The 15,454-nt window shown below is 37.1% G+C and overlaps 1 protein-coding gene across 3 annotated transcripts in view; it reads right to left on the bottom strand.

The window, feature by feature from the left end:
• Positions 1-15,454, bottom strand: part of UMAD1 (UBAP1-MVB12-associated (UMA) domain containing 1) — a 70,515-nt gene that overhangs the window by 52,757 nt on the left and 2,304 nt on the right. For all 3 annotated transcript variants that reach the window (XM_085227502.1, XM_085227504.1, XM_085227503.1), the window contains exon 2: positions 11,646-11,758. In XM_085227502.1, coding sequence (XP_085083628.1) covers positions 11,646-11,727 — 82 coding nt within the window. In that variant the 5' untranslated portion in view covers positions 11,728-11,758. The remainder of the gene's footprint in view (positions 1-11,645; positions 11,759-15,454) is intronic.

Here is a 15,454-nt window from a genome sequence, read left to right as displayed (position 1 = left end):
ACTCTAATTTACATGAACAAACTAATCTAGTGACAGGCCACCTGAAATTGGTTAGTTCAAGAGTAAATTAAAGCCATACTTGGTCCCTTTCACATATCTTCTCATGTTGCAAAGCATTTACAAAGAATTCAATTCCAGTGGTTCCATCATATACAATATTTAAATGTTCTGACATTCCCCTTTGTCAAGAAGGCATTATCGTGGAAGATAGTGACACACCTCACTACATCCTGGTATGCCTATTGTAAACACCAGAAAAAAAAAGGTGTTGTGACATTGGACCAGATATTTCATTTTTTTCAGTCTTTTGCTTCTCTGCTTACATATTATTTGACTGTTCAAGGATCTCCCCTGGAATATCTCACAGCAGCAAGTCTGAACTGTGAAACTCTGTTTTGCTTCATTACCTTTGCATTTATCTTTGAATCTTTTCAGCTTTTAATACTGTGCTGAATCCTTCTCCAGTGCATATGCATATTTTAATTTAGACTATTTCTTCAATTCACTGTTATGAAAATAGTTTGTTAAAGTCAGATTGGCAACTAAAAATCATATACATATGGCTCACTAGAAATATTTTGTTGAGAAGCAGGTGGTACGCATGCAGCCAAATTTTAGTAATGTTCCATGAGAATCAATTCCACAGTGTAGTACTTCCTCCAAATTTTATAAACAGGAAAATAAAGGCAAGAATTATCCCTCCCATGCTAAAATACAGGCAGACTTCAGGGGAAAAAATGTAACCAGATAGTCAGTTTAGAATAAACTAAACATAACAAAATCTCTCCCAACCGAATGCTGTTTATTCAAATTGTATTTACTCGAGCTATAGTTATTCAATACATCTGTGTTGAAATTAACATAAAGATCCAGGACATCCCAATGTTTCAACCATGACTGTATCTCAGATTGTTGTCACCACTGAGAACCTCAAGAGCTCTACCAACTAAAATAATTGCACGTAAGGCCAACTTGGAAAAGTAAGAAGGCCACAGACATGACCCTCAAGATGCACACCTTCAGCATTTCAAGGAAATGTACAAAGCATACCTAAGGTTCTTAACAAATCTCTCAGAGAAAAGTCCATCATGCTTAGCTTTGAGGCACACAGTAAGTACAAATAAGATATCAATACATGACTCTGTTTAAGAAGGAAAATTATTTTGTATTAACTAGTATGCCAGTAGAATGGAAGGAGTATAATTTATACATACATATGTTATATACTTTCCTTTGGATAGGTTTTTGTCTTCAAGTATAAAATCTAAGACTCTTTTAGACATCTATAATAAATACAGCAGAAGCTAGAAATATGTAGAAACAGACAGGATTTAAACAACAGGCACTTTGGCACATTTCTGCCTCTGCTCGATTAGCATTTAGCATATTATAGTCACCTTACTTTTTTTGAATACTTGCCCATTTTAGTACACAACCAGGTCTCCTACAGGTGATTCAATTTACAATTCAGAATACAGCACCCCAGTTAGAAGTACCGGGTGCTGTGAAGGGAAGAAAGATGGACAAGATCCACGTCATGGTCTATTCTGGCTTGCAGATTATTTCCAGATGCACTTCATATTGTATTGATCTGTTTAATTACCTTGAAGAATACACTCTCTTAAAAAACAATCTGTTTATTTCAACATCGCTTCTGTTCTTCTAAGTGGTTTAACAGCAGCAAAAACTATCTGAGACATGCTCAGAGTAAAAATAAGAGTCAAACAACAACTCAGCAGTACACCAGCTATCATCTGCTTGCAGAATATTGGTACAGTGCATGGCTCAGTTCTCTCAAAAGGGGCAGAAGACACAGGACTCCTGCCTGACACATTAGGTTGACATGCTGGCCCTTAACACTCCAAACATCACGTAAGAGTACTTAGACTATTTTAAGTCACACAGACTGACAACAGACAGACAACATAATTAATTGTGGGTTGCTCTTCATTTGGCAAAGACAATAGAGACTATATTTGAGGAAAGTCATCAGCAGTAAAGTGGAAAGAGAGGCTTTAAAGAGGTCCTAAAAGCATGTTCTTTATATCTCACTTTAAGCTTGATCTTCAGAGCCTAGATCAAAAGTGCTGGGACACATTCTCACCAGAAAGGTCTTAACTTCATAATTCATTCTCTGCTCATTAAGTTCATTGATGTTAGGTGCAGAACATAAGCAAACAGATGTCTTATGCTGTCAGGAATGTGCTGATGACTTAGAAAAATACAAACCCACGGGGAGCAGAGGATTCAAAAGTTCCACTGAAACCAAAGGAGGGTGCGGGAGAAGAAAGATAGCAGACAGCACTTAACACATACCACACCTTCTGAAATCAGAACACAAAAGAACAGAGAGAACATCTTCAGCTTTGAGTTGATTCACCAAATCTAGAGAAAGGAAAGAAAACGAAGTCTTTCTTTTTCAAGAGCAGCTGCTAGAAAGGCAAATGCATAAGATAGAGAGCTGAAATATATTTGTACTTAATGTACCTGCTGCTCAATGTGAGCTTGTGTTGCTTAGCCAGTAAAAAGTACCAGGGGAATATCTGTCAGGCACAGTGAAGGTCTTTTAATAATGGAAGGAAGCCTGATTCTATTTAAAAACAACTTCCACAGAAGTACTGCGTGCTCCAAGTTTCAGAAAGCAGTATGCAAAGGAATAATGTTTCTTAAACATTTTACATTCTGAGGTTCTCAATAATTTCTTCAGAACAAACAGAATCAGAATGTGTTAGACAGCTCTTATTTCTTTATTTTCTTATTTTAACACTAAAGATGACCCCTCTTCCTTAGAAGCCACGTTATCAGCTCTAGTGCCCATGGAGAGAAAGAAGGTCCCTGCTGGTTGAGTCACAAAACCAGTGGCAGAGGGAGCATGGAGGAACTCTCCTGCTTGGAAGCAGTGCCTGCTACACACCTCCCAGCAATAGAGCAAGGCTTATTTTAACCAAGCTTTGATGGATAATAAATGTGTTCACAGCTGTGACAAGTTGAGGATCATACGTGTGGGTGATATGCAATTATTTTGCTTAAAGTTCTCCCCCTTCTTTCTCCTAAAATTTTCTTAATATTTCTAAAATGTTAATTTAAGTCTAGTAGCAAAGATCTGTGAGTATAGAATTTGACTGCAGTTTAATACTGTTTAAAATGAAAAGTATATTATAACAAACCATGGCTCATTATTTTCACACAGTACACATATTTTGCTATCAACAAGATCAGAATGAGTACGACGTCTGGAAAGGCATATCCAAAACAATAATCTAAAAAAGCAGCTGTCTCAGAAGCCACAAAATGCATTAGGGATCTAAATTCATTAGCTGTAGCTTCTGCACATGAAAACAAGCATCCCAGATCTGAGTGGGAAGCAGCTTAACTCCTGCCTTCCCATGTAGCATGCTCCAAGCACGATGGACACCTTTTCTTGAAAACAAAAAAGGGACCCTAGATCAAATCCCACCTTCTCTCCTCATCTTCTAACCAGCCCACTCAAGACACAATGAACGTGAGCTTTGGGCTCCACAGCCTGAAGGTATTCCAGCTCCTGTTCATCACAGGAGCCCTCCCAGTCAGCTATGCTCACACTTGCTTGAGGCACCTTTCTCCCTTCCATTTGAAGCTGGATCTGGTAATCACACAGAAAGGAAAAGGTGCCTGGAACAGAGTTAAACCATCAGATGTAATGCTTACAAAGTTGGCAGCAAACACATGTCTCTTTGTGCTATTTATGTTTATTTTTAATCATCTCCATTAAAGAAAATAAAAATCAAAAAGCACAACAGACACAGGGTAAGGAGTAGACACCACTATTCCAGTTTCCTTACTCCAAGGTCACTGCAGTTCAATGATTAATGCAGTGTAACAGAAGCTCATATATCTTGCACTATTGGAGTAGAATCACTGTGCAGCCAAAATAAACAGCAGTGGTCCTTCCAACTGGACTGTTTCACACTTCGATTCTAGAAGATGTGCTAAGCCTATGCAGAACTAGATTTTGAAGTCTCCTGCTTCTTGGATGAACGCTCCAATAAGCACAAGTATGCATTTCAAGAAGAACATTCTGTAACTTCAGGTTTTGAATCAAGTAGACGGATGTGCTTGACATACAGTGCTTTGACTCTGACAATTCAGCTCCACAGCACACCAAGAATACAAGCTTTCTCCTTTGTGAGTGGGTCATCTTAGGCAAATATGCTCAAAACATTTTGAGAACTGGATTTCAGAAATGTTGAATTCAGTTTCTTGGATCGGCCTTCCCTAATTTTGTATAATGCAATGCACAAGTTGGAAACTGCACATGGTTTGTTCCTGGTTCTCAGCTCTAGTTTACAGAGCAGTAAAGTAGGAGTAAATTTTTATAAGTTCATATAAGTCCAGTACATTCAGCTGAAATTTATATCCAGTTCCCCATCCAAATGAAGGGTGCACTGGTATGTGTATTTAATATCCATGTTTTAAAATATAATACTGACGCTTTCTACAATATCTATACTAATGCTTTAATAAGGCAAATCTTTCTTAGAAATAGCATTCCAACACTGCAAGACTTCAACTTGAAATTATTCAGGAGGAATTCAGGCAGATTTCCTTTAAAAAAAAAAAAGAAAAAGAAAAAGAAAGAAAAGAAATAACTGAATTCCCATTTTCTGCCTCTCAAAAAAGGGGGAAAAAATTATGAAAACTGAAAGAATAAAAATTTATCCTATGGGTTCCAAGTCGTTTCTCTCCCTTACTCACCCTGAAATAGTAAACCTATGAGCTTGAGCTCATCAACAGCATGTCTGTACAGGTCTCAGTAAGTCAGTTTTAGAATGATACGGTCTATCAGACCAAATCCTCTCCCTGCCCCCCACTCCCCCAAGGAAAATCTCTGGGACTCTGAATCATTTTAAGGAAGTTTGCCTGCTTTCAACTGAAAAAGAAGTGAGTTTATTTTATATATGTAATGGTAGTCAGATGCTTAAAGATGGTCATTAATCTGGAGGCAATTTGAAGAAAAAAGAAACTCCGACACCTCCCCTCCATCAAAGCAAACCAAAAGACACCCTCACAATTGATAGTACTACTTTGAGCTCCCTCTCCAGTTTGTACTCATTCTCATAGACAATATTAAAAAGAAAAAAAAGAGTAAAGAAAAGAGGGAAGTGATCGTAGTCACCCATCCTCCATAAAAATAACTGCGAAACTGACATCATGCACCCCTAATTTATAGGGGGGAAGCAGCATGAAAAAACTGAAGCTCATTCAGCTGCTAGAGCAGTGATCAGAAAGCATGCTGTATTTTTGGCAAACACCAAAGATGTGTTACGGCAAAAACAGAAGACATAACACTGAAGTACAAAGGGAGGGATGTGTGTAAAATCAGCTCAACACAACATTTCCTTCACAGAAAATTAACATTGATTAACATCTGTGTCAGGCTGAATGACTTCCACCAGACAGACAGCGACTACAGACACTAATAGAAGGGATCCATTTGGAAAGAAAGATGCTCTAACTGTGCTGTAAATTTCAAAAAGACAGAGTTTGACCAGAATTTATCATTTGCCAGGATAGCAACTGAGACTCCTGCAAGACATTGTCCACCACTCTGTTTTTCGGTTGTAAGTTCATCTTGGCTGTACCTGTCTGCAAGTTCATCTTACAGCTTCTTGAGTCCAAGTCTGATTTTCCTATCTATCTTCAACACTTTCCTTTGCATCAGAAAGCAAAGAACTTTTTATTCCTAGAAAGGATTTAATGACCAGTGTAAGTTGGGAAACAAAGTTTACAGCCAACATTTGAACATCCCTACTTTTGTGTTATATTTTGCTGTTCTAGGTAGCCATTTTTATTTCTTAGATTCCAACCACAGACTGCTTTAAGAATGCATTACAGACCAACTGACTGAGACACCACCTATGGGAATAAAGCTGTCAGAACTCAGGTGTCAACAACAGTCAGAAATACTATAAACAAAGGTTAAAGAATAGTGCAGTGCCTATGCAAATACATCACTGCAGAACAATCAGGTCTAAGGAATGCCTTGATCTTTCCAGAGGAGAAGTTTTTAATGGGGAAAAGAGGGATTAAGAAAAATAAATAAATCAGGAAAAAAAAAAAAAAAAAAAAAGGGATTTTCTTCTTCTGTATGTTCTACTTCCATTGCTATTTACAAAAGCTTTAAAATCAGGAGGATGAAACCCCTCAGGAGCATTCTGGAGATGGGCACCCATAGAAAGTGACTATTATACATCAGCTTGGAAGGCAGTTAATATGAAAAACAGGAATGCAACTCCAACCAATATTTTCTTACAGGGCTGGCAGCAAACTGTCAGATGCATGCGTGACCTCAAAACAACCTTTTGCCAGATGCCTCTTTAACCTCTTACAATTACATCAATTTCTAAAGAGATTGGTACGTTTTACCATTTTCCTCTTTTGGTTATGCAACTTAAAAATATGTGCTTAAAGGACTGACTAAAAATGCTTCATTCTGTGCATTTTTGAACTACCTTAAAGCTCCAAAATAGCAATCTCAAGTACACTGGCAAATATTTAAACTTTTCTTTTTTTTTCCCCACCCCAGAAATAAAACTGCTATAAAAGTTGAACAAAAGAAGTCTTTAGCATTTTTGGGGCCAAGAGAGTATGAAGCCTAACCATCAATTTTAAAAAAGCATTGTTTTAATGTGGTTTTAAATAAATGTTTATCATTAAAAAGTAGGTTAAATAACCTACATTTAAATCAGTAGAAGCCAACAAAATGATTCAAAATTTGCCTCCATAGATGCCCTTTAAGAAAGGGCATTTTCGTAAATTTAAGTCATTTACAGAAAGACCTTTTTTGCAAATTTAAGTTTTAATAAAATATAATACATACCATGAATGTGTTTTCTGGGGCTTGGGCCTTGGAAAGCATAAAGATAGAAATGTAATGGAATGAAAAATAGGTCACATATACTAAAGTGCTAAAAATTCTAGTGTCTGACTTGTGGCTGAGATAACTACTTTAAAATCTGGAGGTAAGTAAATAAGCAATTAAAAATGCTCTGCCAAAAGAAATCCACATTTTGATGAAACAGTAAAATAGAAAAATTTCCAGTACTGCACAAAACCTAGGAAAAAAAATATACCTACTTATACAGCACAACAATGAATTTCAGTTGTTCTGTAACCCAGTTCCTTTAATCTGCATAAGAGATGCTGACTGAGTTCACTCAACCAAATCACTACTGGCTTTCGAATACAATCAACACATGCTTTTCAACAGTATTAATATAGCATGAAGCTTGTGCTCCTAATTATTCATGTTTTTGCATTCTGTTTTTCCCCCTGCTGTAAAATATGCAAATTTACTTCTTTGTGTTATTTAGGTCCCACATGGGCCTCAACAGATCAGCTTGGAAAGAATTACAAGCCAACATCTAGATACATGCTGTCAACATTTCAAGCTTCATTATTTTTATTAGACTGGAATTCCATTATAAATTTGATATTAGGCTTTAAAAAGCTTTTCATACATCTGATGAAAACCTACAGACTAATAAAATGTTGTACTGATAATTACTATTACTCGACTTTCTGTGTGTCTGTGTGTGTGGGCACATGAAGGAGGCAGAGAAAAAGCGCTACGAGATACAAGAGAAATCACCATCTAGTGGTACTATTGAAAAGTGCAATTTGTTTTTGTTTAAAATTAGTACCCAAGAGGATTAGTTTGACTTCATTACTGAATGAAGGGTAGCCATTACCTCCTTATGCAACTAAAGATCAGTAACAGGAGAGGACTGTTTCTTCTCTTTCTGAATTCTCCCACTCCCTTTTCAGTCAACTCTAACTGAAAAATTCAGTGCCCAGATGAGCTACCACCTCTTTTTTTCAGCATAGAATGCAGAAAGCAGTGATTTGAAAAACAGGTTGCTTAATGTAATCAACACATGCTCCTCAACAGCATTAGCATAGCATGGCATGCACCAAAACATTTACTTATATTGGCATAGGAAAAAAAAAAATATATATATATATATATGTATATATATTAGATTTCCTCAAAAATCTCAGATTGTCACAAAGTTAACATTAAACATTTTTAAACCTTCACAAGAAACTGAAATGGCAGCTTGCTTATTGGAAAACTGCAGGGTTGGAAACAGTTAAACAAACACTAACTCTAAATGCAAAAAAAAAACACCAAAAACAGAACAACAACAACAAACCTTAAACCCATCGACGCAGAAAATGAAAGGACACTGAAACCTTCTTTTCTCCAATGGGCACTAAGCCTTGTGTATTTCTTAAATGTAACAGCATATTATTTTAAAATACTGCAGCATTCCAGTCTTCATTACTAGCACCACTAGAAGCTCCTTAAATATTAATGGCAAGACAGTGTAAAGATTCACAGGATTCTACTATAGATTACTATCAAGCCACAGAAAAAACAGCAGCAGCAACACTGAGGTCTTACAGATCTCTTGGTGCATTTCCTCTTTGAGGTACATGCATGCAAGAGAAAAACCAAACAGCTATTTAATTGCACTAATAAAGCAGCAGGGATGTAGTCCTTTGATTTAGAAGGGTCAGTATATCATATTTCCTTTTCAAAACATACTTAATTCTTGAAGATTTTAAAACTGCAAATTTATCTCAGAAGCAAACATTTAAAAAGTTCTTCAAAATATACAGAGACCTACATTATTGACATTACCATATGAACAGTATTTTACTTGTTATGTACTTACATGTCAGGAAACAACTAGGTGTACTTTAATTCATAACAATTTATCCAGTTCTTCTGCAACAAAAAGCACCCCAAAGAATATCTGTACGTGTAATACATTAATGGGAACACAGAAATGGACGGTGTGGGGAGCAATACAAAAAAAACAGAACAAAGATTTCCAAAACTAAAGACTGACTGGTGTTGATCATTTGACTTTTTCATATCTTCATCACAGAACACTTCCTGATTAAGCCTGTTAAAGCTGAGCTTGGTCATTGCCACTAGACCTGCTCTGCTCTCCTTACTCAGGCAGCATAAGACGGGGCTCCTCAGTGCTGAGGTCTCTGCCTCGGCCTGTCTGCCCTCACATCACCTTTCTTCCCCTGCAGGCTCATCTGCTTGGGGTGCAGCTGCCCTTGCTGCTCCTGCACACCTGGCTAATTTCAAATTTTGCTGGAAGAATAGAAGACCCAGCACATCAGCATCTTAAAATATACCCGAAAACAAAATGAACGTTGAACAGTAGTTTTGGAAGAGCACATCAGGGCTCCATCCAGGACCACCCAAAATTCAAACTGTATCTCTGACAACAACGTTTGCAGAGTTTCTGATTTGTTTGCCAAAAATACATGAAAACAACAGTGCTGCCTCGATTTTTCAATTCCTGATTTTTGACAGAAATTAGAACTACAGATCACTTCTTTGTTAACTGATGGGAGATTTTTAACTGCATTTAAAACCAACACACTAGCATTAATGTGTCTTCTTCCAGATTGCTACCAAGAATAATCAAAATGGATGGTAGACTGGAATTCATTTTGCAAATAAATTGTAATTTGATTATTTCTTGATAGGTCTCTCTGAGACTTTTAGTAGGGTTCCTGAAGGCCCTCATTAATAGTGCATGGTATGAAAAACCTTGAAAAGGATTTGTGACAGGCAAGCTTTTCCTGACTACAACAGTGAAAATCAGAAGCTAGCATTCTCTGAAGATGTATTTTTTTTCCTCCTCTTTTCTCTCCATGAAAGAGAAGCAAAATGCTTCCTCCCTTCTTCATAGAGTATTAGTGAACAAGGTTGGGTTTTTTGTTGTTGTTGTTGTTGTTTGGTTGTTTTTTTTTTTCCTACAGGCTTCAAATGAAAGACTCAGTTTAGAAACCAACCTGAATCACACAACATTTAGCTGTGACCCCCTTTTAAGACTGTTTGTTCACTGCCTAAGGCAGTATTCACACTTACAACCTGATGATGCAGTCGTAAGAACAGCTTTCCTATAATTACTACTAAGATTGCTAGACTTCAGTACTAATGTTCCAGAATGCTTTACATCTCATTTTGAAAAGTTTCAATACCTCCCATCCAAGCAGTAAAAAACAAAGTAGGAAAATAACTATTCCTAGACAAAACTTCTACTTAAGTATCTACTTAGGTACTAACCTATAATTCTGCAACTGCTTCTGACCAGCAGGACAGCGATATGCTTCACTGACAAGACAGGCAGTAATTCTGCCAAGTAAAAGTTCAGATGAAAAGACAATATGCTATCTCATCACAGCCTGCAAAATTAACTGCTATTCAAGAAAAGAAAAAAAATAGTAAATAGAAATAACGGAAGACTCAAGTATACTTGATAATTCTTCAGTTTATGTTTAAGAGATTACTTTAATACGGATTTATAGGAATAAAGTTTAAATAGTCACAGACAGTATTTCAAGAAAAAGGAATGAAGCCAAGTTAAATACAGAACTGGGGTGAACAGTTGTGGTAGATAAGCAACCTTTATGTGCAGAGCTCTCTTTCTGTTGCAGAATTTGAAACTCTGGTCTCCAAGCTTTTGGGGAGATGATTGTGGTCTCTCCTTTAACCCTTCCACGATGCAAGTGCTGGAATTATTTAATGTAGTCATCAAAACCAAGGTGAGTAGACAAGTCCATATGAAGAAAATCCAGTGGAAGACAACTATTATATACGTGAAACTGGATCTATTTTAACAACTGGTAGCTAGTTGTGGCTATTTGTTTTAAGAACATGAGTAAGTTATCCTAAGATAGATTTTGTTAGTTTTTTTATATTTGTTTAGATTTTGATAGCTCAGAGTTAGCTCAGATAGTTAGATTTTGATAACTCAGAGGCTTTCCTCACTTCAGAATGCTCAAATACCACTTACATAGATTCCTATAAGATTCCTGAAAAGAACTCAGTTAATCAGAGCAACAGAAATTGAACACTGATGATGACAGTTTTACAAGGAGAAAAATACAAATTTTCAGAAGAGGAAGAAGAAAAGGATCAGTTACAGCACTACAGCAATAAATTCTGTTTCTCCTGTGTGCTTGAGCCATCCTACAGAACTGTGACAGAACTTACTTAATGGTGTAGATTTAGCCTGGCCACAGGCAAGTACACTTCAGATTAAGTTTTGAATAACAGAAAGACTTTGAAAATCCTAAACTGTTCAGTTTTCATCAAACTAATCAAAAGTCATATTCTGAATCAGAACATTACATTCACTGTGTGACTGGCAATACACAGACACATCTTGCCTTCTAGTATGAAAAGACTTTGGGGATAACATTAGAAGGAGGGAAGCTTACAGCTGTAACAAGATATTCTCTCTGCAACTCTAACCATAAAGTTAGAAGCGGTAACTCTGCGATTTCTTGTTCTGAGAAGAAATAATGTTTCATTGTTTAAAACATGAGGGGAAAATAAGAAATTGTATCTTCCACAATCTTGAAGAAGAGTTTGTACCTATTCAAAAAAAACAATGTGAAGAAATAAAGCTTTAGCTATTTAGTCTGTAATAGTGTAGGCTTACTTGTGGAAAAGCAAGAATTCTTTTTGTTATGGCTTCTTTTAACTCTTTTCTCTTAGTCTAAGCATCTCAAAGACCTTTTTACATTCAAAGATGACAAGAATCATTATATACAGAAGCATCACTTACCCACAATAACAAATCCATCTGCTTCTCTCTCTTGCACTGTAATTTTCTTTGAATCTTGACCTTTTCGGAAGAAGCTGAACATAGTCTCTTTTTCTCTTCTTCTAGCTTGTTATCTAAAATGAAGAGAATTTATGTTAAATACAAGACAGCAGAATTTAGCATAAAAGGTTCATACCACCCCAAATACCAAATGCATGATATTACAGTTAGATCTTTATTACCAGATTTGAAATATCAGGCATTAGCATGTCAGATAGAGTTCCTGTTGGTGTAGCAATTGACTTCAATAAGCAAAAAGTTTAAATTACTAAAGGGTTTTTTGTGAAGAATGGAATAAAACCATTTAAAACAGACAAACAACTTATCTTTCCAATGGAAAACGAAAGAAGAAAATTCTCTTTAGCATTTATTAAGCACCTTTCCATATTCTTTTGCGTTTTTGAATTGTTGTTACACAAATTTTCCCACCAGAGTTAGTTCTCAAGGTTTTAAACCCTAAAGCCCAAAACATGATCCTACAGGAAATTTAGTTCTACAATGTAGCAGTACTTGAATTAAGCAAAGTACACTATACTAAGTGTCTGTGCATCAATTACAAAAGCACAAATAAAAAATAAAAACATATACAATAATAGCATAGCATCCATTTTCATTTTTCCAGTTCATACCCTTACATACAGCTTAATACTTGGGAATATTCCCCTAAAAGAAAGCACAACACAATCAAACAGCTTCTTTATAACAATAAGCCATTCAGTGAAAGAACCTTCCAAACAGACTGTAACTACGACTTCACATGAGCTGGAACAAAACAGGTAAAGCATAACATTAATGGGATAATGGCAGCTGTAAATGATTGTGCTCAGTATCTCAGGAAAGAAAGATTTGAAGCAATTTTAATAGCTTAAAGAGGACAAACTCATCTGGAAAAGCCTCACAAGCATTAGTCAGAAGATAGCCAGATGGGCCAGCTACGAAGCACACCATATACTTGGATAAACCAAAAACCATCCTACATAAATTATCTAATTATTCTGAACATTTAAGATGTAGAATCAAGGAAGGATCATTCCTTAAAATAAATAAATAGAACGAAAAGTTATAAGAAAAGCTTCATTAACAAGTCCCACTCTAGCAAAAACTGAACAACAGAACCACATGAAGTATGTACTTACAGGTTTGGCTTACTTAGTGGACTATCAGTACAGCATCACTTTCTATTTTCTACACAACATGCGCTACCAAACACAGCAACCAACTCTCACTGTCTCCTCCAGCAACAGCAGCTCCCATCTACAGAGCTGTTGCAATGGAAGAGGAAAGCAGCACCGCCCAGCAGCCACCAGCCCAACATCTGCTCACCTCCAGTTCCCTGAGAAGTGCCTGAGTGCCAAAGTGGCACCCTGGGCAACGCGGAGCCACACAGCAGCATGTGAATGGACTGGCTAAGCAGTGCTGCATCAAATAGAAGTGAAGGTAAAGAGAGGTGCATAAAGCTTTTCTCTACTGAAATACCAATACAAAATTGGTAAAGTCAAATAATGCAATTTTGAGTCCAAAGCAGAGTTTGAGGAACTGAATCCTGACTTATTTTGAAGATACGCATAGAGAAGGGGCTGACAATCCAATAGCAATATATAAATCCTAATATATACACCCAGGAAGAGTCAAGTCTAAAGAAAAGAGGTATACTCTAGTGATAATATTATTTTACACTAAATGTAAATAAAAAAGAATCATTATGAGTGAAATATAGGAAACTACAGTGCTAGTATTTATATTCAAAAATTTTAAAAAAAGGATTAATTATTTGCCTAAATTCCTCCCTTCCCACCCAAGTATTTGTGATCCCATAAGCAAGACTCACTGTGCCCTGCCCAGTGACCTGCAGTAATTTTCTTCACAACCAGCCCTGACTATTCACCACGTATGAACTGCCCCCCGCTCCGCTGTTACAAGCATATCAAATCCATCCACGGAGCAGTGCATACGGAGTCCTTTATGAAGCGTAAGCATTGGCTTTCAATAACGGTATATAAATAGAATGTGGTCAAAACCAGCAATGATTCAAAGCGTGGAGTGATACCTCTGAATGAAACTCAGAGCAGCCCAGAGGCCGGCCAGCTACTGCTGGCTTATGCTGACGCAGTGGAATTTCTATCAGTCAAATAAACCACACTGATGCATGCAAGAATACCCCAAGCCAACCAGCCTCAGGTATGCAGTCGTACAAAAAATGAATGTTACTTATGTGCACTTTATTCTTCTTTGCGCATTTCCTTACCTTAGCGCGTGAAATACTGGTATTCCAGTCCTATGGAGATTACACAGCAGAAACCCCCTAATTGCCTCCTTTCCCCCACACCCAGGCTCAACACATGGCGCCAGCAGCATATTCCTTTTTTTAGCCCTTAGGGAATAAGTCTTCTCCTGCTACCAATTAGGGCTGTCAGTCCCATAGCTCAAGCGGTAAAAACCTGTGCTGCAGTGCTCAGGAGTCAGGTTTCTGCTCCAGTGATGTATGAAGGAGAGGCAGTTGTGGAACAGTTTTAAAATGCAATTTTACCTTCTTCCCAAGCACTTGTGCAACAAGAAGTGAAATCAACTCGATGTGTAAAATCTCACAGGTAGCTTTGGTAGAGACTCCGATTGCAGGCAGCCGCTCCAAGGTGCCAGAGCTGCAGTTGCTCCATTCCCTTCTTTTTCCTCTCTCACATCTGCATTATTTTACAGTTTTCAGCTCTTCCAAACAGTGATCTCCTTTCACTATTGCTCACACAAAGTAAAGCGTCTTACTAAGTGCGTACATCTACACAATAGCGTTGTGCAGGAAAATATGAGCTTATCAGCTTTTAAATCCTGCACATATAATATAAACATCGGTGCTTCAAAACAAACACACAAACAGACTGGAGGTATTTCAATTCAGAGAAAAATGAATAGTAAATACAATTTGATATAGCCAAATTAGCTTTACAAGCACTTTCACAGCCTGGATTTTTTCCCCTGTCGCTCTAAGTATGCCATTTTTTGTTTCCTGTAAACCTGTAATGCCCTCAGGTCTGCATCAACGACTTTCCTTTTTTCAGTCTCTATCCTCAACACAAAGATTAACTTTAAATAAGAGCTTAAAAAAAAAAAAAGAAAAAAAGAGACAAAAAGCAGAGGCATATAAAGTGAGGCATATATATAGGAAAAGGATGGGCAGCACTGAGATATCCGTGATCTTTGCTCTCTTCAGAATTTTATCAACTGTGGTACTTCAAAAGTGAACATAAATCTCTCCAGCAATATGAAACACAGACGTGAAGTTTCCTGAATTACATGTTAAAAACAGAACAAAGAAACACCGAGCTGAATGAAAACACACGCGTGCTCTTGAAGATAAGAGCACAGTTTAAGCACTTGCAGAGTCAGGCTGAGTCTTACTACTCGTAGATAAGACGAGGCTTCATTTCACAAAAGCTGAGAACAACCAATTTCGGCACAAATTGAATTTCAGAGTAAAAAAAAACACGTTTAATGTTTGGGGATTTGGATGTGCGGTCACATGAATTAGAGAGAAAAACACATGACATCTTTGCTTTTAAAAAGCTGTCAGCACAAAATCAGAGACAACACACCCACTATTCAGAGAGTGCCACATTCCTTGCAGTAATGCCTCCAACATAGCACACTACTTTCCTCTTTCCAGATGGGTTTAATTTTATTTCTATAGGAGACCTGAAAATTGAATTCACTGCCTTGAGATAAAAATCTCCCTTGGAGGGAATATGCAATTCCCTTCTCCTCATGTTTCCCCCTCAACA

This window comes from Meleagris gallopavo, chromosome 6 (assembly GCF_905368555.1).
Source record: "Meleagris gallopavo chromosome 6, MGAL_WU_HG_1.1, whole genome shotgun sequence".
NCBI lineage: Eukaryota > Metazoa > Chordata > Aves > Galliformes > Phasianidae > Meleagris > Meleagris gallopavo.
The sequence above is the reverse complement of the archived record's forward strand: the minus strand, read 5'-3'. Positions and strand labels throughout refer to the sequence as shown.